Source organism: Amaranthus tricolor, chromosome 6 (assembly GCF_026212465.1).
Source record: "Amaranthus tricolor cultivar Red isolate AtriRed21 chromosome 6, ASM2621246v1, whole genome shotgun sequence".
NCBI classification, from domain to species: Eukaryota; Viridiplantae; Streptophyta; class Magnoliopsida; order Caryophyllales; family Amaranthaceae; genus Amaranthus; species Amaranthus tricolor.
The window spans coordinates 12,255,977-12,280,497 of record NC_080052.1 but is presented as its reverse complement, the minus strand read 5'-3'; the positions used below and the strand labels follow the sequence as shown (position 1 = coordinate 12,280,497).

At 28.5% G+C, this 24,521-nt stretch overlaps 1 protein-coding gene across 1 annotated transcript in view; it reads right to left on the bottom strand.

The window, feature by feature from the left end:
* The window catches only part of LOC130815284 (ABC transporter G family member 39-like), a 28,983-nt gene extending 5,436 nt beyond the window's left edge, over positions 1-23,547 (bottom strand). The window contains exons 1-14 of the mRNA XM_057681699.1: positions 23,252-23,547; positions 22,759-22,879; positions 21,826-21,914; positions 21,560-21,644; positions 19,251-19,410; positions 19,056-19,132; positions 14,941-14,994; positions 14,688-14,778; positions 8,916-9,217; positions 8,268-8,549; positions 7,686-8,002; positions 6,651-6,811; positions 5,167-5,273; positions 4,911-5,067 (exon numbers count right to left, since the gene is read on the bottom strand). Coding sequence (XP_057537682.1) covers positions 4,911-5,067; positions 5,167-5,273; positions 6,651-6,811; positions 7,686-8,002; positions 8,268-8,549; positions 8,916-9,217; positions 14,688-14,778; positions 14,941-14,994; positions 19,056-19,132; positions 19,251-19,410; positions 21,560-21,644; positions 21,826-21,914; positions 22,759-22,879; positions 23,252-23,547 — 2,299 coding nt within the window. The remainder of the gene's footprint in view (positions 1-4,910; positions 5,068-5,166; positions 5,274-6,650; positions 6,812-7,685; positions 8,003-8,267; positions 8,550-8,915; positions 9,218-14,687; positions 14,779-14,940; positions 14,995-19,055; positions 19,133-19,250; positions 19,411-21,559; positions 21,645-21,825; positions 21,915-22,758; positions 22,880-23,251) is intronic.
* Between the last annotated feature and the right edge of the window lie 974 nt (positions 23,548-24,521).

Here is a 24,521-nt window from a genome sequence, read left to right as displayed (position 1 = left end):
AGAGGATCTTGCAGTAACAGCTTGTTTCTTAACCTTCCAAGAGATTGGAGAAGAACCAAAGAAAATGCAGTAACCAGTAGTAGACTTTCTAGAGAATGGACAGCCAACCCAATCACTGTCACAGTAGGCAGTCAGAGTAGCAGCAGAATCTGTAGCAAGAAGGATGCCACGAGAGATGGTACCCACAAGATACCTCAGCAATCTTTTTGTAGCTTGCATATGAACTGTTGTAGGGTGTTGCATAAATTGAGTCAAAATGTGCACAGAATAGGCAATATCAGGCCTTGTGATAGTGAGATAAATTAGTTTCCCAACTAATTTTTGATAAGACCTAGGATCTGTAAGAGGAGCACCCTTGTCTGGAGTTAATTTAGTATGACTGTCCATAGGTAACTGCAAAGGTTTGGAGTGAGACATACCAAACTCTTTGAGTATGTCACTGGTATATTTCTTCTGAGATAGAAAGAATCCAGCACTGGTTCTGTCAATTTCAATGCCTAGAAAATATCTTACTGGCCTCAAATCCTTCATGTGAAAAACAGAGGACAACATGGTTTTAAGACTGTCAATATCAGCAAGGTTGTTGCCACAAATCAGTAAATCATCAACATAAATAAGAATCAGAGTAATAGAAGTGGTATTGATTCTATAGAACAAGCTGTAATCTGATTTGGATTGAGTGAAGCTCGACTGCAGAAGAGTGCAAGACAGTTTGTGAAACCACTGTCTTGGTGCCTGTTTAAGGCCATATAAAGCTTTCTTGAGTTTGCAAACTAGGTTAGAGTCTGCAACTGGAATCAGATTGGGATCTTTAGTTTGCTGAATTCTGCATCCCAAACCAGTATAACCCTGAGGAAGTTTCATGAAGACATTTTCCATGAGATCACCATGGAGAAATGCATTTGTCACATCCATTTGAATTGCATGCTATTGTTCCTTTGCAGCCACTGCAAGTAAGGTTCTTACAGTTGTCATTTTGGCAACTGGAGCAAAAGTTTCAGAATAGTCTACACCAAATTGTTGTCTACAGCCAAGTATGACCAGCCTGAATTTGTGTCTCTCAATGGAGCCATCTGGGTTATACTTGGTTTTGTACAACCATTTACAGCCAATTGCTGTTTTACCAGGAGGGAGCTGAGTTATTGCCCAAGTATCATTTTGTTCTAAGGCATCTAGCTCTTTGTTCATTGCTGTGACCCAGTGAGAATGTTTCACAGCATGCTTAAAATGAATAGGATCACTTTCTTTAGCCAGAATAGACATAAAACTGTGAAATTCAGACTTGACAATGGTTTCTGCAAAATTAGAGATGTGTGTTGTTTTGACAGGCATCACATAATCCTTGTGCCAGGCAGGAGTAATGTGAGGTCTAGAAGATTTTCTTAAAGGTGGTGGAGAGGGAACATGGTTATGTTGGATAGAATTAGGAAGCTGGAGAGATGGGATAGGAGAAGGGTTGGCATTTATGGAACTGATATGATGAGAGTCACTAGAGCTGGGTGAATGAGCTGTAGAGAGAGATGATGGTGGTGAAATTTCATCATCTGAGGTGTTCTCAATTACAGGAAGATCATCAATAGCATTGGTTAACGAAGGTGTGGGTATAGGCTGCATTTATGAATTTTGGGAATTTTTGTGGAAAGGGAAGATATGCTCATGGAATAGGACATCTCTAGACACAAAGTATTGTTTTGTGATCAAATTTTGCAGCCTGTATCCCTTTTCAGTAGCAGGATACCCTAGGAATACGCATGGGACACCTCTAGGGTCAAACTTGTCACTAATACGGTCTGGATTATAAGCAAATGCCAGACAACCAAACACCTTTAAGTGACTGTACTCAGGCAATTTTAGATGCAAACACTCATATGGTGTTTTATTACCAAGAATGGGTGTTGGAATCCTGTTGGTGAGATGAACAGCTGTCAATACGCACTCGCCCCAATATGACAAAGGCAGGCCTGCATGAAACCTCAAAGCTTTTGACATTTCAAGAACATTTCTGTATTTTCTCTCAACTCTAGCATTCTGTTGAGGTCTCTTTACACAGGATGTCTGGTGAATAATACCCATTTTAGCAAAAAATTTCTGACAGGGTCCATCATGAAATTCTAGAGCATTATCAGACCTTATGACCTTGATAGATTTCCCAAAGTGAGTATGAGCATAATTATAGAATGATTCAAATGTACTCAGAGATTCAGACTTAAACTGAAGCAGATAGACCCATGTATTCCTGCTATGATCATCAACAATTGTCAAGAAGTATCTGTATTTTCCCTTAGTGCTGACCTTATATGGACCCCATATATCCATATGAATCAGGTCAAAGGGAGATGTAGCATGAGAATCACTCAGAGTGTAAGGGAGTTTGGTAAACTTTGCCATGGGACATGAAATACACACTTGAAGATTCTGAGATGTGTAAGGTTTAACAGAAGGAATGTTCTTCAATCTAGCAATAGAAGCATGTCCCAGTCTGTTGTGCCATAGAGAAAGAGAGTTTTCATCCTGTTTTACAGATTTCATGGCACTCACTTCAAGCTCTGAGGCAGTGTTTTGATTTTCAGAATTTGTCAAAGTATTGACAAGATAGTATAGACCATTTCTCATCTCTCCCCGACCTTTAACACTTTGAGTGTTAGTGTCAATAATTACACAGTGTGTAGGGAAGAATTGTACCTGGCACTGATTATTGGAAATCAGCTTTTGAACAGACAACAAATTATGTTTGAAAGTTGGTACACACAATACATTTTTAAGTTTGAGACCAAGATCAAGAGATACTATTTCTGTATGAGAAATTGCAGCTTTCTCACCCGTAGGGAGATTGATTTTCTCATTTGTTAGAACTCTACTGGATTTATCCAGCAAGCATAAATGTGGTGTCATATGATCTGAAGCCCCGGAGTCTATGATCCATTCTTCTGAATTTACAGTCGGATTGCATGAGATCATTCCTGAGAAATGATCCAGTTCCTCATCTGTCACGGAACCATTGAAATGAGGTATGAGCTTGGGCATCAATTTGGCTAATTGTTCAAGTTGCTGAGGTGTGAACAACAGACCAGCACCACTATGTCTCACCCCTGGTTTCCACCTTTGCTGAGCACCAGCATGTGCTTTATAGGTTGTGCTTCCATGTTTAGAATGCCAGGAAGGGTAACCAACTACAGTCCAATAGACATCATTTCTGTGACCTTTTAGCCCACAAGTAGAGCACACATGAACTCTATCTGAATTGTGAGATTTGCTGTAGAGAGCCATGATGTCATTGTTAGACTTGTTGGTACACAAGACCTCTCTCTAAGCTTCCTTCTGCTGTAGAGCAGCAGCTGCTGTTTCTACAGAGGGAAGAGGTGTCTGAAGTAACAAGTGACTTCTCTGAGCGTTATATATTTCATCAAGACCATTTAAAAATTGGAAAAGTTTAGCTTCTTCTCTCTAGGATTCAATACTTATCAAAGTTCTAACCTCAGGAGTGGGGTCAGTAACAATAGGCAGCATGTTTATCGAGTCTAGCTCTTCCCATATAGCATTCATGCAAGTATAGTATTCATTCACAGACATAGAATCTTGTTTTGTTTCAAACAATTCTTTGCTAAGCTTATATTTTCTAGAGCCATTAGTTAATGAAAACCTTTTTTCAAATTCAACCAGATTTCCTTAGCAGATGTCATAAACATAACAGATTTTTTGATAGTAGGAGATAGATTGTTAGTAATCCAAGCAATTACCATATCATGCATGTATTCTAGAGCTCAGCCTTGATTTCATCATCAGTTGACTTGAGCACCGTTCCCAGTACAAATCCCAGCTTGCGCTTTGATGAGAGATTAAACTCCATTGATCTACACCATGATCTGTAATTAGTGGATCCTTGAAGTTTTTCCACTTGAACAAATGTTGCATTATCAAAAGGATGAAGAAATAGGGGGTTTAACATATCCTGGAAGGAAATACGTCCTCCAGCCATTGCAGAATATAGAGGAAAGGAAGCAAAGATGAAGAAAGGGAGAAGCAGAAGAGGAGAGATTGAAGAATCAATAAGAATATCAGGAATCCAGCACTACATTGAAAGCTCTGATACCATGATAAATAAATCAGATTGATTATGCAATCATTTCAATGCAGAGGATTCAGAGAGAATTTAGAGAAATAAGAGAATGGGATTAGATTTCAGTACTGTGGAATGATTACAACTTGCCCCTTTATAGAGGGAATTAGTAACCACTTATTACAGCTCATCATTCATGCATTGAACTTAAGAAAGTTGTTAAGGAAGTAGACAAAATAGCCTAACAGAATATTATTCCTTGATATTCTGATGTGGCAGCAAGTGGAAGAGAAATATAATTGATATTATGAGATAATTATGATGCTAATCTTATTAATAATTTAATGACAATTGTATAAATAGTCAGATTTCATGAGTAAAATAAGTAAAGCAAAAAAAAGGTTACTAATTAAATAAGAAAATGAGATATTTGATTTGGATATGTCAAAAGAGAAAATAAGACATTTCAAGCTAATGATCCTAAGTCATGTTTATTCAGTTGTCATATTAAGAAATCAATTCAACTAAAGACTTACGTTGATGTTTCATATACTAAGATATGTTGTTTACTCTAAGGATAAGACTATCATACATGGGGCGAAATTATTTCATTTGAAATTAATAATGAGGCATGAATAAGATATCCTACTAAAACCAATTGGTAGTAATAGGAGTTACTCTTGTAACTTAAAAAGTCATGTATTTTCTGACTTTTTTTAATACAGAACAAAATAAATATGGGTAATAATGAGTACTTAAAAAATACATCAAATGTTGTTTTTTAGATTAGTAACACTTTTAAGTAAAGAAAAACATTATTAGTGGTAATGTAAGGAGGGAGTGATAAGCTTACGTTTAAGATAAGCAAGCGCGAGATTGGCTAGCAAAGCAAAGAGGATAATGAATCCAATCAATGCTATAATACCCACCAAATACGAGTTGGGATTAGGAGTTACTCCGTGAAATTTCAGGATGGACACCCCTTTTGTTTCGTTTGAATCTAAAAGATGCTGCATACGAAACAAAAATGATTTTTTATTCATTAATCAAATTTCAAGATTCAATCTTTTTAAAGGAGGATTGATAGTTAGAATGGTTGAACATCTTACATTTTTAGACCATGATTTGCCAAGAAACTCATTTGCAGAAATAGCATTATAGACATACATTAAAGGAGATGTCCAATAACCCCAAACTAACCATTTCTTCATTGTCACTGTGTAAACAAACACATCACACAAAGTCAATACAACAATGTATATGCCAGAGTCATAATGTTAAAACATTATATACGATCAGCTACGTAATCTAATATATATATAAGTTTAATGTTTGTTGAAAGGCATAAAAAAAACCAATAATATATTAATATGGATCAAACTTATGAAAAATTTTCAATTTAAGATGGACGAAAAATATTTTATAATTTTTATAAAAAAAGGGAAATTTGCAAAGAAACACCTTTTAAAACCACTTTTTTGTAAAGAAACACCTTTTATAATTTTTTTTTGTAAAAAAACACCTTTTAAGAGACTTTTTTTAAAAAAAAACACCTTAAATCAGTTTCCGGTGAGTTTTGTCAACTTTCCGGCGTTGACTATGCCAGTCAACGCCGGAAAGTTGACCAAAGTCACCGAAAACTGATTTAAGGTGTTTTTTTTTTAAAAAAAGTCTCTTAAAAGGTATTTTTTTACAAAAAAAATTATAAAAGGTGTTTCTTTACAAAAAAGGGTTTTAAAAGGTGTTTCTTTGCAAATTTCCCTAATTATTATTATTATTAACTTTTTTTAAAATTTTTTTTAAAATTTTTTTTATATAATAATAAAAATAAATTTTTTTTAAAAAAATAATATTAATAATAAAAATAAAAATAAAAATAAAAACAAAAATTTTAAAAAAAGTTAAAAAAAATTTTTAAAAATTAATAATAATAATAATAATAATAATAAATATTATTATTCTTATTTTTTTTTGAAAAAATATTTTTTTAATTTAATTTTTATTTTTAATTTTATTATTATTATTATTTTTTTAATTATTATTATTGTTATTTTATATTTTTTTATACTTTTTATTTTTTTTATTATTATTAAATTTTTTAAATTTTTTTTAACTTTTTTTAAATTTTTGTTTTTATTTTTATTTTATTTTTATTATTAATATTATTTTTTTAAAAAAATTTATTTTTATTGTTATATAAAAAAAATAAAAAAAAATTAAAAAAAAATTAATAGTAATAATAATAAGGGAAATTTGCAAAGAAACACCTTTTAAAACCCTTTTTTGTAAAGAAACACCTTTTATAATTTTTTTTGTAAAAAAACACCTTTTAAAAGACTTTTTTTTAAAAAAAAACACCTTAAATCAGTTTCCGGTGACTTTTGTCAACTTTCCGGCGTTGACTGGCATAGTCAACACCGGAAAGTTGACAAAAGTCACCGGAAACTGATTTAAGGTGTCTTTTTTTAAAAAAAGTCTCTTAAAAGGTGTTTTTTTACAAAAAAAATTATAAAAGGTGTTTCTTTGCAAAAAAGGGTTTTAAAAGGTGTTTTCTTACAAATTTCCCATAAAAAAAGATGATATTTAGAGTTACCTCTAGTTAGGACATAACCACTGAATATGACGAGCCACATAGTTGTAAGGTTAGCAACAACATTTGCAATAGAATTATCTCTTGTTACAGCTCCTACGCATCTAAAGAGACAGTACGACATTTGGCCGCATAGTATCAACATAAAACCATGTTTTATGAACCTGTACATTTCTATAACACATCAAAATCAACATACAAAACTGAAATCTGAAATGCTCATCTATAGTGCTTATTGGGGTTTGTTTTAATGATATAATTTTGTGAAATACTACCTACATATTCTTTAATATTTCTAGCTTTTATGGTTTACACATGTTTACAAATTTAAATAGGAATTTTTATTTTTTTGGAATTATTCATTTGTAAAATTCCTAGCAAATAGTTTTTCTTCTTTGGTTACGTTGCACACATATTATTGCAATTGACACATGTATTTAGTTATTGATACACTGTTTATTGAATTTCTACACTGAGTTTCCATTTCCTACTATTGCCCAAAAATTTAATTTCAACCAATCAACTCTAATAATTCGCAATGATACAGAGGCAACCAAATGACCTCTAAATTTTGGATAAACAAGTTGCTCAAAAATTAGTAGAAAATTTTCGACTTTTTTTTTACTACTTGTTCATCGGAAATCCTTTTTTCCTAAATTTCACCCTAGATAAATATCATTTAAATTTTTTTGGACTATTTTTTCCTACTAGTTTCAGACAAAAATGTTAGGCGGAATTAAATTTTTTTTGATTAAGATATTTTAACCAATCCGTATTTTAAATTATTTTCAAAACTTAAAACATTTCAGCTATTGAATACATGTTACTTAGTGTTACTGACTCATAAATCATACTTTAATGCGTTATAACTCATATCTATTGTAGAATATATTTATTTTGCCTAATTTTTTTTGATAATAACAATAATAATAATAATAATAATAATAATAATAATAATAATAATAATAATAATAATTAATAAATAAATAAATAAATAAATAAAGGGGTAAAATGTTGATTCTAAAAGTAGGAACTTGCCTGAAGAAGTTAGGATCAAAGCCTATGATAAAGTAAGTAGTGAGAACCAAAATGAGAACTTCAATCATTGAAAAAATCATTCCAGGGATCAATGAAGGAAATGAATATGCCCATGAAGGATAAAATAGAAAATTCTTCTGCTTATAGTAGACTGGAAGCTTGTTAATGGTCATAGGTATAACAGCAAGTCCAGAAAGTATAATGGTGACTAGTAGAATGAACAAAGCTCCCATTTGTACTGTTCCATCTTCAATTCTATCATCATGTTTTTTATCTTCACAAAAAGCACTTGCAACAACCAATCCAAGAACTCCCAGCTGAATAAACATTAAAAGAAATTTAAGTACACGTCATGGAAAATTCATGGGAACGAAAAGAATATGCAAATGAATGGATGAAACGAAAACGTCAAAAGAAATGATTAATCTTGTGTGGGACCGTCTTTCGGTAACACAACCTCAAATTGAAAAGCTCGTATATACTAATAATTATATTAGTTGAGCTATTTAATCCATGTATCGAGAATGTCCCACTATAAGACACAAGAATTTGAGCAATGTAATAATGTTTTGTGTAACTTACTTGTAATAACTTGAAACAAAAAACTAGGAAATTCCTTTTCATAAGAAGGAATTCTCTAGATACACAAGCTTTGAGTATAACCATCTTGTTGGTTCCAAATTTAGTCTTTGTCAAGGCAAACGGGTGACTTCTAGACTTATCAAATGGTACATTGAGCTCAGTTTGAAGGGCTATTCCTATATGGAATTCCTTGAACTTATCAGCAAATTGCTTAGTTGAAACATAAGCATGTTCCTCGTCTTCTCTTGCCCAATATTGTGCTTGATCTTTTCTTGATATAACCTGTCATCATATATATTTATACCTATGTAAATATAAGATTCTTCATACATAGGTCATACTTAATGAGTAGTTTTCTAATCTAACTTATGAATTTTGGCTTATTAGTTGGTCAAATAAATAAAATAAGATAAATTATTTTAAATCAAAATGAAACTGTTGCTTTACGCAATTTCTAATTTTTATTGTCTTTAGGTACATTGGCACGCTTTTCTGATGAACAGCCAGTAACTAATAACTAACAAACATTTTCAATAACAGTTATTGGATTACTTAAACAGTTCAACAACTAAAAAGTATCATGCATCTTTACAAACGGTTGGCTTATACAACTACCTAATCAATTAGAATAGAGTATAGTGTAAGTACCTCTTGCAAGTAATCGGCAACCGGTTTTCTTTGAGGGCATCGAAAACCCAAAGATTCAAAGAAATGAAGAACATAAAACCTAGGACCTTGGTACACGATCTGGCCTTCAGACATGAGAATAATGTCATCAAATAGCTCAAATGTTTCTGCGGGAGGTTGAAGTAGAGAGATCAACGCAGTTTTGTGCATGATGTGTACAGATTGCCTGATTGAATTAATAATGTCATACGTTGTTGAACTGTCTAAGCCAACTGATATGCTATCCATTAAGTACGCATTTGTTGGACCAACTATCATTTCCCCTGCATTATGTATTTATATGTAGTTAATCACCATTGTTGACCAGATGGCAACCAGGCTTGGTGGTCGCCAATGACAATGCGATACCAAGTGGTGACCACCCTTTTATTTTTTTTTTAATTTTTATTTTTATGTTTTGTTATTATTTCTGATTTTATTTTTTTTATGTTAGTTTTAATCGTTAACTAATCGGAAATTGGTTTTGAATAAGAATACAAAATGAAGGGAATCCGCCAATTCATTTGTCTATATAATACATAACCCACAATTTTAACAATATATACCAATTACTTTTAATTTATATAACGTTAATTATTTTTCAATTAATATTAAACTTTTATTATATTTAATTTCTAATTATCATCAAAAAAAAGGAGATAGTTTTTGCCACTACAATTGATACAGTAATAACATCTCAAATATACTTATGCAACTAATACTAAATTTATACGACGAATATTATACAATGACGCCTAATTCTAAACAAATACGACAATTACTAAGCTAATATGACTAATAATATACTAATAGGACTTAATACTACTAGTATTATACAAAGACGCCTAATACTAAACAAATACAACGAATATTAAGCTAATATAACTATTAATATACTAATCAAGGGTGTTAGGATCGAGATTTTACCTAAGACCGTTAAAGGAGTAGGATCAAAACCAGTAGAATCAGATCGTAGGATTTTGTAATTCAACAAATATGCATTAGTGTGCTTTGAATAACTGATTATCAATTAGATTTGAACTTTTTTTAAGTTTTAAGGTGTAAGTAAAACTTATTTAATTTCATCTATTAAGTTTTGAAAAAGAAAACTTTTAATAATCAACATATACGTCAAATCAAGAAAAACTTTGAATTTTATATTGGTATTGATATAATTATTTTGTATATATATATATATATATATATATATATATATATATATATATATATATATATATATATATATATATATATATATATATATATATATAAATATATATATATATATATATATAAATATATAAATATATATATATATATATATATATATATATATATATATATATATATATATATATATATATATATATATATATATATATGTATGTGTGTGTATGTGTGTGTAATCTAATTTATAAGAAAATATTTAATGATTGAAACTATCCTTGTAGGATCGTAACAATAGATTGTAGGATCGTGTTACGAATGATTCTACCACCTAAATTATTGATCTAAGTAGGCTCGCACAATTCTACCGACATTAAGATCCCACCTACGCTCCAGATCGATCGCCTATTTTGGATCGCATGATCATAAAATCGTAGATTAGGATCAGGATTCTAATAACCATAATACTAATACAGCGAATAGTTTACTAATACACCTATTAATACACTAATACGAGTAATATTATACTACTACAACTACTACTCTATTAATACCACAAATCTAATCTCATATGATTAATGCTTCACTAATAAAACTAATACTATACTAATATCATTATCACTAAACACATACAACACCAAACTAGAACGACTAGTAATATACTAATAACCCTATTATTACTCTAATGCATACGATTAATTCTATGCAAATTCGATACAAATATACACTAATATAACTTATACTTCACTGATGAAACTAATCATTTAATATACTATAACAAAGACCATCTAATGACACGTATTAGCCTCTGGTAAAAAATTTTCCCGCTCAGATTAACTTGTCGCATACACTTTCTTATAACTGTATTATAGTTTTCACGACAAGATTACTATACATTAATACATGCTGTTGCAATAAGTTTGACTATTAATGTTTCCTATTCAAGATTAAGGAGATTTATATCTTTATACACATTAGAAAATTATATGTGATTTTAGTAAGATTGAAAATAAATTTTCTTCCCTTTTTATGCATTGGATTGAAAATAAATTTTCTATTTAAGATTAATCTTCTATATATTAATACAAATTACTGTAACATTTTCTACCTCTAAATTGAGCATGTCTCTTTATTTATATTGTATATTATTATTAGTCATCATTCTATATACTATAATGTTTACTAAATGAGGTTGATAAGTAACTTTATCGAGTAAGTGGCTAATTGCAAAAATAGTTGTCTTCTATTGCGAAGCAAAGACAAAAATGGTCAAAAAAAAAACACTTATAAAATGAAATGAGTATCTCAAAGGCTTAAAAGCTATTCAAATGAGGTGAGCAGCAATGTGAATGCATATAAAATGTCGTCATTTGAAAGATTATGAATTTCATACACCATTTCTATTTATCAGCACCAAAAAATAAATGTTGCGTTCAAAAGAAAAGTCCTCCTAAAAAAGAGGAAGGCAAATGAGATAAAATTGTAAATTGATAAAATGTATCAACAATTCAAGTTAATTATATTTCGTAAAGTACTCCGTCATTGAAAAAGCGTCATTTAAAATTAAGAGGTCTTTCTTTAGTATATTTTATGATATGATATGATGACTTCACTATCTTCTCAGATATATTAATCGGTGTACTAATGCATCTTATTGTGCATAATTAAAAACTAAATATGGTATAGGAGTTTAAGGTATCTCAAGAAGAGGTTTTATCAAAAGATAAGTTGGAAATTGGTAAAAAAAATTGATTTTATGTTCGAACGTCAAAATGAGAGAGAAGCTTTGTATTTTGGATTCTTCAAGAATAAATTTTCCTTATCTTACAAGTACTCTTTATTTTCATTTTGTAGAATTTGTTTGATCTATAAAGAAAAATACACATGTATCCAAGCATTTTTCTTGTGTATCTACTCCAATACATACATTGGAGTATTTATAGTCTATTCAATTTTTGATAAAATAAATTTTTGAATATTGTGTTTAACACGGGTAATTAACTATTATTACATACATACATTTAACATATAGTTATTATTAAATAGCTCGTGTTTAGCACAAGTAATCTAAAATTATGTCTAATGATGTGTAAATATTGTTATTTATTATTCGATTTTCTTTGTTGAAATTTTTAAAATTTTTATTCAAAGTTCTCTTTCTTAACTTTTATTTAATTTTTTTGTAACAATTATATCATTTATGCATAATTATTTGTAAATGTCTCATGCTTTAGCACGGGTAATCAACTAGTACTATACTAATACAACTAATACTATGCAAATATTACTTAAAGTGTTCATTTCATAGAAAGGAAATTTGATATGGTGTTTGAACACTTATATAGCCTTGGTTTAGTAAATGTTAAATTAATATGTTTACTCAGAGACTTAGTCTACTTATTTGTACAGAAAATTTTTCATTAGTAAAAATTATTTTTTATCATTAAAAATAGTTTTAATCAATAAAAATATATTCATTTACTAATAATCATTTTAGTAAGTAAATTTTAGTTATGTTAATTAAAATGGTTAGTTTAAGAAAATAAACAATTATACTTGGTTAGCAAAAGTTAACCCGACCTATACCTAACCCAAAATAAGTGAGTTTGAGTTGAGACTTTTGACCCAATTAATTACATGGGTTGACCCGACCTGATCTGTTTATTATGAGTTAGGTTCAGGTCAAAATTTTAAACCTGAAAAAAACCTGTATAACCCATTTAATTAAATGTGTTAATTTCGAGTTAAATCAATAAGTATAAGCTAAACTTAGTTCATTTAATATTTTCTTACTTTTCACAATAAATACAAAATAAACATAAAAAAACATAAAGTTACAATTAAAGCCTAAAAAATTAGATTTAATCAACGTTAAAAACCTTAAAACAAAAAGAAAAAAATTATAAACGGGTTAAGTGGGTCGAAATCAGGCCAACCTGATCTGTTGCAGGTCGGGTCAAGGTTGTGATTTTCGACACAATTAACTAAATAGGTTGGGTTTGGATCAAGGGTTTTCTGACCTGTTTATATATGACCCGAACCTGAACCCGACCCAACCTGATCTGTTTGATAAGCCTAAAATTTATACTCAATAAAAATTTTTCAAATATACTGATACTCAAATATGAGTAATACTACGTAACAATAATACAATTAATACCATAGTAATTAATACGAATAATACTAAACAAATATGACTACAAACAACAAAAAGTGATATGTTCTATAAATAATTTTAAAAAATCAATATTTAATTTTTTTCTTCAAAAAGTTATATATTCGATAAATATAATCAGAATAATATATACTTGCATTATTCGTTGAAGTTATATTTTTATATATTTCAGACTCATAAATTCGTGCATTGCACGAGTTTTTATATACTAGTACTATATTAATACGACTAATAGTATACAAATGAAACAAATATTGAACTAATACCACTAATATTATACCAATACGAGTGATAATATTATAACACGACTAATATTCTACTAATAAACCTAATAATAAATAAATACGACTACTGCCAAACTACTTCTAGTATTTGTGTGAGTCATTTGACACTTACATATAGTAAGACAATTAAACACTTTAATCTGGACGAATCTAGTGTAGGGTCAACGATGTCTAACTAACGTCACCTAAATTTTGTGAAAAAAAAAAATATTATTATAAGTTTTATTGATTAAGCTAGTAAGGAAATAAACTTTTAACCCAAAGGTCATGAGTTCAAACCCTTTTAGTTAACACCTTTTTTATTTTGCGTTCTGTGATTTATTACTTGAACCCCGAATTCCTGCCTTGCCATTCCAATTTTTACTACCCCTTTTCAAGAAAAATACAGTAGCCTCTCCATTCTCCACCCATTTCCCATTTTCAAAAAAATACCCTTCCTAATTCCCTACTATTTTCACGAGCAGTTAAAAATTAGAGATTGTATAATTTATATGTTCATTTATTTAGATATATTAGGGCTTTTAGTTTTCTTATTAGTTCTTAGGTAAAATTAGGGATTAAAAAATAGGAATTTTTTATTTGTTTACCTAATTACCTATTTAGCAGGTGACAATTGTGATTAATTAGTTAAGTTATTTAAACTTTAAAGATTGTATTCTGTTAAATTATCGACATTCCTTATTTATATTTCTTATTCCGCCCTTGATCTGATTCCAAATTTTTAGGAATTTTTCATCAAAAAATCAAAACGTACTTAAACACGTATCCATGTAGAATATGAATATATGATTATATGTGTACATAAACACGTATTTAAACAACTTAACCTTTGATTTTGATGTTATTATCTTTGATTTAAGCTCCCAAAATATTTGATTTTCCAAGACCACCATCCTATGTAAACGATGCTATTATTTTTTATTTTGATGTTTTGCTGCCTTGTGATGAGGTAACTTTAGACTCTTTATTCTTTCCTCTTGTCTCTCCTCCTCCCCTGTGTTCGAGGAGTATGGGACCGTTCTATTTTCTTATGATATATACACCCTAACTTTTTTACGCTGCTATAATATGTTGCGTTTCTTAAAAAAAAATTAAGTTAATCATTACTTGGTATAGTTGTCGTTTTACCTATTGTCGTTCGCCTTTTTTGGCCTCCAGATATGCCCCTTGTCATTTGATCTCCTATTATTGTATCGGCACATTCTTCTAATCCTAGTACCTAAGAATGGAATACAATGCCAAATTAGAACAGAAATCTACTCCTATAACTATTTGAATATAAATTATTACAAGAAGATGAGTTATGAATTACTAATTTTTATTAGAGTAAGAGTAACGTGAGTTTAAACTAGTATGAAATTAATGAAGTTTAATTACTTACCTTAAGAATATATTCAGTGAACAAATTTCTTCTTTGTTTTTCCATAGCTGATGCCTGTATTCATATTCATACGAATAAAAAACGATAAAAATTATAAGTTGTTTGGTTTCAATTATTTGTCATGGTTTATTGTAAAATGACTTGTGAAATTATGTTATTATTTTTAATTTATATGTCAAGTTAGATGATGTTTACCATTAGTAGGCCATTGGAATTATTAGTAATAAATAAGGAGTAAGACTGAGTACATGCGAGAGTATTGTAAAGACTTGATTAACATTATTTCAAAGTGCATTAACCTTAAAATGTGTTAAAATTATATGTATTTTTATTTGACAATATAAAAAAAGTCTCTACACCGCCTAACATAATACAGAGAGATATTTCCGACTACATACTGTTAATCGGTAATTCTGACTTAATATCTATCAATAAGTTAGTTGGAAAAATCCGAGTAAATTTCCAATTGTCTGGCTCTGTGTCACTCGAAATACTAGCGATTGTTTCCGACTAGCAATGTTTTAGTGGGAATATAATTAGGGAGAAGTTTGGTCGGAATGTAGTCGCAATTTAAGTCGATAATTCAATTTGTTTTGGATGGATTTTTCATGCTCATCATCATTGTTTCTCTATAAACAATAAATCATATCATCTTCAACATCACATATACCATTCTTCCAAAATATAAAAATTTCTCATTTTATTTAAAAACGCACAAAAAATACAAGTGACTACATTATGTTTTCATCAATTTATTTGTTTTTTTTTTTTTTGAATTTGTAATTTCAATTTTGTCTTCTTGTTGAATTGTTTGATTAAATATGTCATGATATTTATCTAATATTATTTAAATCGTAATGCATAATTATATATGTTATATTCATGTTATATTCCACTGATTGAATTTTGACTGATTTTCAACTGATTTTCGCATTACATTGAACTAGATGTTTGATGTAGAGTTAGAGATCTTCCTAAAATAATGATAGATATTTTTTAATAATAGATAGGGTGTTTTGTCTATATTCACAAATTCAAATAGATTTTACAAGTAGGGAAAAGTATATATAATGAATAAAAGAGACAAAATTTTTCATTCATATATTTTGCAAAACTGCCTAGAGTTCAGTAAATTTTATGATTAATTTTTATTCCTAATTAAATGATATGAACAACGTTGGAAACAAGATTAGATTGACATGGTGGTACAAAACCAATTTCACAATTCAAAAGATTTTAAGTATTGGTCTTCGTACAAAAGATTGACGTGGTGGTACAAAAGATTGACATGCTAGACGATGGTGCACCTCTTCGTACAAGTAATTTACTCATATACATCAAGTGCAAATCAAAGATAGTTTGCATTTGGTAAGCGAGAAAGAGGAGGTTATTAGTGTAATTAAGTTTTACATTATTGTTTTAGAATAAAAAAATTAGGAATATGTGATGTGTTTTAGTTAACTTGAATAGAGTAGATGTTGTTGATAAATTTGAGGAATCGCTGGTTGATTAGCCATTGTAAAATGAAACAAAATTATTTTTAGTATTGTTCTTTTTTTCAAGTTTAATTAAATTTTTTGATACGTTCAGTTTACAGAGGAAATATAAACACATTTTACTTGTTTTGTTTTAGCTACCCATTGATGCACATGTGGTAGATCTAAACACCGTCTCTCTTGACCTGGTTCGAAATCTGGAATCCGTGACACTAAAAACAAAGAGACTCTCTAGCTATGGCTATTTTTGGTGTTGCAATCAGCCGCACTACACGTGATGTTGCAGTCTCAATACAAAAATGCTCGTCCTTCGCAACAAATGGTGAATGAAATGTTTGATCATCTACAAGACATAATACAACAACTTGATAACAGTATAAACCAAGCCATTTTTCAAGACCAACATGATGCTCTGGAGGAGTAGCAATGCCGAACACATGAAAAGATGACCAACTTGCTCCAATTTGTGGGATCCGTGCTCTAATCGCACCAGCCTCCTCAACTTCTACGGTTTTAGATTTTATTTGATGAAAATGATATGGAATTTTTGTTTATTGGAATAATTTACTTATTGTAAATTTGTATAATAATTTTTAATTATTTGATTTATATCATATATATTTGGTTTATTTTTGCCAATTAAATCATAATAATTATTTATTGTTTATTATTTATATTATTTTTAATTAATAGAATATTTTACTTCAATAAATAAATAGAAAAAAAAAATTGACCCAGCTGTAATTATAAAATTGTGGATTTTAACTTTCCTACTGGTTTTTATACAAATAGTTAGTCGGCAATTTGGAAAATAGTCGAAAATTCTAATTAAATTCCTACTAGCATACATAGTCAAAATTTCGACTAATTAAATACCTACAAATACATTGTTAGTCTAAATTTCGACTAAAATTACGACTAACTCATTTTAATAAATGAATTTATTCCTGCTAACAAAAATAGTGGAAATTAGACGGCATATTTTGAAAACGATTGAATTTCGACTCTTCTTGTTAGTCAAAATCCAACTTTTTTCATTATCGTACAAGTATGTTTTGTGATTTATGTTGTTAGTTGAGGATTCAATATTTAAGCTTGCCAAGTTTAGATTATTGGACATAGACATCTGAATAATATTTTACATAAAATTTAATTAGATCTCTCTAATGTACTTCAATCTTAAATAAATGTTTTAAACTAACTAAGATGGTAGAAAATATTTCTTGCGCAAGTGAACTCGATAGACATTTGAGGATTGTTAATTAGAAAGTTCACTTCAAGAAGATTCTTCTTGCCACTTGCTCCGTTTCACAGATAATATTAAAGGATAATATTAGATGATATATATTTTTTTTTTTCTTGAGATTCGATAATAATTTTTTATTGAACAATAATAATTTACTAGGTTAACTTCTCGTTTAAGTGCTTGAACCATCGTTAATTCAATTATTATTAGTCGTTTCATATAAATAAATTAATTGAATTAACTACACTATTATTGTTGAGTATTATATTTGAATATATATTTATGATGAAAAAAAAAATCTTCATTGATATTAATGGAAACACATATTTGATATTTATTTGTCACTGAAAATTAATAATAAACTTAATATTTTAGTAATCTAGTATATATAGATGTCTAAATTACCAATTGTCATGTTTGTGAACGATAATTTCATTTTAAAATCTAGAATTGTCTCCATTTATTGTTTAGCAAATTATAATTTTTCAATTTTGGATTTGGATGAATTCCATCATTATTTACTTAAAGTTGAGAATTTGAGAATAACTTTCTAAATCTTGTCATTTTCAGATTCTTTAATTATAATTTCATAATTAAAATTCATAATTTGAAATAAATTACTTGTTTCCTAACACAACCCAGGAGTAAAAAATTAATGTAAGTGACATGTATATTTGAAGCTAATGCATTTAGTATAATCTAAAATTTGGAACTTTCATCATCAGTTAGTTTAGCCCTTCTTTGATGAAATTCCCTTAATAATTTTTCTTCAGTGTTAAAAGTATTTTTTTTTCAATAATGAAATAATTAAAAGCTCAAGTATTTAGTTGATGGCCTTGGAAATTAACTAGTTTGTCCTTGGTTATTTTTATTTATTTGTCCACTTTAAATAAGGGAGGGTCAATCTTGAAATTTATGAGGTTGGAGGTGAAATAGTTTTATGGGCACCTAACAATTAAATTCTCCTACTATTATGGGCGTTATATTAACTATTAAAACATCTTTTTTCTCATAGTTTTAGATTGTTGCGGGGCACAGGCCCAGCGGCCCTGAAATGAGGTTGTAAGAATTGAATTAATATACTCCCTCTATTCTAATGAAAATGAGATATTTTTGTTTTGACACTATTTATTCATTACTCTTAATTTATATTTTATTTTTAATCTATAAACTAAATATAGTCAAGTGAGATTTTGTTTGATTTATCTCGACGTAAAGATATTACATTATGTATATACATGTATATGTATAATAATATTACGTTATGTATAGTAAAAGATATTAAATATTCGAAAAAAGCAAATGTTCCCTTTAAGTGAAATGGAGGTAGTATTAAGCAAGGAAGCAGAGATAAAGGATATTTATTGACTAACCTTTAATAGTACGTCAAGTAATGGATCAGGTTTAGAGTCTAATTCTTTTTCTTTTCTGAGTAGATCCAGGAGGAGCTCTATTAAAAAACAACATGCATGGTTTTCATCAAATTATTTTATAATCAATAAAAAAAGCAGTGCATGTGTATGGTTTGATGAAGATGATGATGATGATGATATAGATAGTAGACGTACCATAAGCAGAACCAAGTCCTTGACAAGTGGCAGAAAAACTTAACGTTTCTCTAACAGTCAATTCACAGATATGAACGTCGTTTTGACTGACATAAGCTGAACATCTTTGAGGAACAAATTCATCAAACTCATGTCCATTGTACGTCACTTTTCCAGAAACCTAAACATGGGTATCCGACTATAATTAATTAACTTATGGCTTTTCATGTCTCATATATATACATGTATATGTAGCCCCTATTTGGGTAACTTTATTCACGAGCAATCGATGTTACTCATATTTTTTCTTGTTGCATGGCTGTATCTATTTGGGTTTATAATTGACTACAATCACATGATCCACTTTTTGGATGGGATGCGGCCATAGGAATATAAATTATCCGTTATTTTTCTCTACTCGAATTAATTTTATATAATACCTAGTTTAGAACGTCAACGGTTTCTCTTTCCATTTTAATATTGAATTAACTCATTTGTGCCGCTCCACATAATAAAGCATGATATTGGGCCTGTTCGGCACGGGTTATGAGTTTAGTAGCGGTTAAAGGTTGTGTTTTATTGAGGCTAAAACATTGTTATAAAAAGTAATTAGCAATTTATATAGCGTTTAGAGCTATATTTAGCTGTTTTGATTGAGAAATTTCTAACTTGTAGCGATTTAAGATTATTCTTATAAATTGTATTCAACAATATATTACTATTTTACCGAGCATTTTTATTATTGTAGAATATTTAACAATTATAGTTGTATTGTCACATCTACTCAAACCACTAATTATTTGAAGTGTATCACTAAAACAAAGTTCAAATTTTGCTTAGGAAAAAGAAATTAAAAATAAACTCTTGATCTTTCTCGATCTTATAAATTATTTGAAGAATATTCTATATGTCCTTATTTTGCACACTTTTATTAATAATTTCACTTTCATTCTTTTAATCTTAGAGTAATTTGCAAAGAAATACCTTATAAAGCCAGTCTTTTGTAAAAAAACACCTTTTAAAATTTTTTTTGTAAAAAAATACCTTTCAAGAGACTTTTTATTGAAAAAAACACCTTAAATCAGTTTCCGGTAACTTTTGTCAACTTTCAGGCGTTGAGCCATTTGTCAACTTTCAGGCATTGACTTTTGAGCTCAAATGGCATAGTCAACGCCTGAAAGTTAATTAAAGTCACCGGAAACTGATTTAAGGTGTTTTTTTTAATAAAAAGTCTCTTAAAAGGTATTTTTTTACAAAAAAAAATTTAAAAGGTATTTTTTTCCAAAAACTTGGTTTTATAAGATGTTTCTTTGCAAATTTTCCTTAATCTTATTCACAAATTAATACTCTCTATTTCAATCACTTAATTTTATTCTCTAATTATTTTTTTCTTCTTTGTCTAATTCAATTTTTCTTTCTATGAAATCACACATTTTACCCCTGATGCTGAATGAAAGTGATAAAAGAAGTATCATATGGTGGACTAGCTAGGATAGCTAGGGGAGTCAAATACGGAAAGTATGCTAGGGTAGGGGTGTTCTTCCCGGTCAAAATGGCATGCATACTAATTACAACCAAAACAAAAACATTTATTGTTTTTGAAATAAATGCTCTTCGTTTTCCATCATAAAGAAATAGATAAATTAATAAATGAAAATATAATTTTTCATTTTATTTTATTTCTTAATTTGAATTTTGACATAGTTGAAAGAAATATAGCTAGAATATCTTATTAAAAACATGATTTTTTTCTCATACATTAATTTGATTTTTTTTATTCTATGCATCTAATGTATAGGTTTAACAATAAATTTAGTAATTATTTTAAATTCACTTGTAAAACAAGTAAATGTAATAAAATTTTAAAGAATATCATTAATTAAAATTTTAAAAAATTAACATTTCTATTGTCTTAGCATATGCAAATGGGACATAGGTTAGAAAACTGAAAATAATTAAATAAAAATTGTTTAGTAGGAGGCATTTTTAGGTGAAAATAGGTGATTTTCACCCGGTCTTCTATTAGAGAAACAATTCAGAATCAAGATTTCAGGAAGTGTTATTAAATACTCCACCCATTTCATTTGTTTTTGGTTACTATTAATCACCCTTAATTTATATTATTTTTAATTAAAACATTAAAGTATAGTCAATTGAGATCATACATAGTTCGTGTCAACATAAAATTTATTAATATCTAATTTTTATAATTTTTAATAATACACAATTATCATTATTAACTATATCATTATTAACTATTGAATTAGTTTATTGACGAAAAAACAAATGCAATATTTGAAATAAAATATTACGAAACAGTCTTTTCATACCGTCAATTCTGAATCAAGAAGACCAGCTAAAGCTAATAATAAGGTTGTCTTCCCTGAGCTTGGTGGCCCTAAAAGTAAAGTCATCCTGGAGGATATATAAAATATAATTTAATAAATAAATAAATAAATAAGTAAACAATAAGAAAAACATATAACAGCAAATCTTGATTACATGTTTGCATGACTCGACATGTTATCTTTATTTTCTATATAAAATGAAATTTAAAACTACAGCTTAATATTAAGAAAGAATCCGTTTTAGTTACCTGCCAGGTTTGATAATTCCATTTAAATCACTCAGAATTTGCAGTTTCCTCTTCTGACTTGGTTGTATTTTTAGAAAGTTTATCACACCCTTCCAAACAAAAGAAAATAGAATAAATTATATTTACATTTCATACAACACTATCTAAAAAACCAATAATAATAAGATGGCGAAGTATAAGAGGAAGAAACATTTTTCATCTTTTCTTTCAATAGATTCAAAATTTTATCAAACCTTAAAATCTTTTACACATTCTTGTAGTGTAAATTTAAAGTATTAAAATCTTAAGTATGTAAAATTAAATTTAATTATTAAAAAAAAGAATTAACAGGATAATACAACATTTTGCTTATACATTTCTACAATAATACCAACCTTTGATTAACCGTAAATAATACCATCTGGTGTTTTTCTAGAATATCCTAACATGTTAGAAATCAAATTATTGAAGATTATATGACAAAAGAAAATTCATAAATTAATTAATAAACTAAAGTTGATATTATTCTCCTAAGTTGGTGTTATTCATGATTAATCAAAAGTTCGTATTATTTTAGGGAAATTAACGAAATGTTGTATTATTCATGGTAATTTTTCCTTGAAAATACTCTCTGTTTATTTTTGTTCTTCTCGTTCTTTTTGCACAGTTTTCAAAGTAAACTTTAAGCCTTAATATTTCTAAATACGCAATATAAAAATTATAAAAAAAATATATAGTAAAAAAGTATACATTAAGAAGAATATAACGAAATCTCACATGAATATATTGTTTCATTCATATATGTCTTAAAATCTTAATCAAAATTTTCTTTTTAAAATAGAACATTTTAAATGAAAAAAAAAAAGTAATACTAGTTATCATTAAATAAAGTGTGTACCAAGTCTATAAAAAACTCTTAACGTATGTGGATATATAGTTATCAATTTAAAATACCTCAACCATATTGACCAAGGAATTGTAGATTGTGGGTAAAGCTCTACTACCCACATAAGCATAGGTCTCTACATTCAGATTCCGAAACCGGACTTCTATAGATGGGAATGCCAGGGAAACCCTATTCATTAACCAAGTGAGAAAATTAGGCAATTGATAAATTAAACTATAAAAAAATAGATTTGGGCATAGAAAAAAAATTAAAAGCAAATCTAAAATAATATACCTTAAATGCAAGCTACAATTCAAAATCGAAAATTAAAAATAATTAAGTAGATTAATATTAAATTATATTTTTATATATCGCTCGCTAGTGATATGAAAAAAATAGTAGATATTTCATTCCTTTTTAATTAATAAAACTCGCAAATGATATAATTCAACAAGATCAAATACATGCATGCAATAATTACAAGATCAAATACACACATTATGCAAGAAAAGAAAAGGAAAAATCGGAAACATAAGGCAACAAAAACTTAATTAAAATTACCTCTCAAACCTAGTCTTGATTTTGTGCAAGAACAATTCATTCTGAGTCATATTTGTAACCAATTTATTCAACAAAGCCCTTCTCTCATAAAAGTCAAGTCGTTTAACATCAACCTCCTTAAAATCACCAGCAACACCATGCAAAAAGCTAATGTGGGCCCTTTCAACTGTTGGAAGCCTTTCAAGAGCACCCCAATTTATTTCATCCATCTCAGTTTCATTATCATGATGATGACCATCACAACTACTACAAGAGCTTCTCCTATGCTCAATTTTAACACTCTTGAACAAACCCATTTTTTATAATTAAAAATTCTAATAAATAAAAATGAATTGCAATTTAATAAATGTTTTCTTGAAAATTGAAATAAGAAGTATTTTGATTTCACTTTGTTGGGGATTGTATTCTTGTATAAGAGTTAAAGCAAAGTAGAGACTTGTGTATATATAGGAGTACTACATTAGAGATAAAAGGAGGTGACACATAAAGCCTTAAAGAAATCTTATTTTTTATTGTGGTTTTGATTCCTTTTAATTTATTTGTTAATACATTTTTTATGAAAAATTTAATAAATATATTGATTACCATTATCTCCCTGGATAGTGTTTTATGTGCCTTTCTAGTTGACTTATTCTATGTTAATTGTTAAATGTTGTATAATCACTTGAGATTATGATCTACATTACCATTAACTATTTTTAAATTACTAATTAAGTCTATTAAGTATTGAATTAGAGAAAATTGGCCACCTTCATTTCAAATTTTTTATTACACCTCTCACAAAGCATTCTATATTCTTCTCCAAAGAAAGACAAGTGAGCTATTATAATATATCTAACATCTAGAATATCTCTCTATCTTATATATACATACATATATATATATATATATATATATATATATATATATATATATATATATATATATATATATATATATATATATATATATATATATATATATATATATATATATATTAAACTAATTGATATTTGTTAGAGGGTCACAACCATGCCTATTTTTTCCACAAAAAGCTAAAAAATAAAAAGATGAATATTCAATAAAATATATAGTAAATATTTATTTCAGTTGAAACTAATTAACATATTCTTGATGACAAATGTAAAAATATTTTCTATCGTATAATAGAAACTAATACTCTCTACTCCTTAATAAAGTTCTCACAATAAATATTTACAGGAATTAAGAAAAATATAATCTTTTAGATAATTAATATAATATTTTATGGAATAATAAATTTTATGGTGAA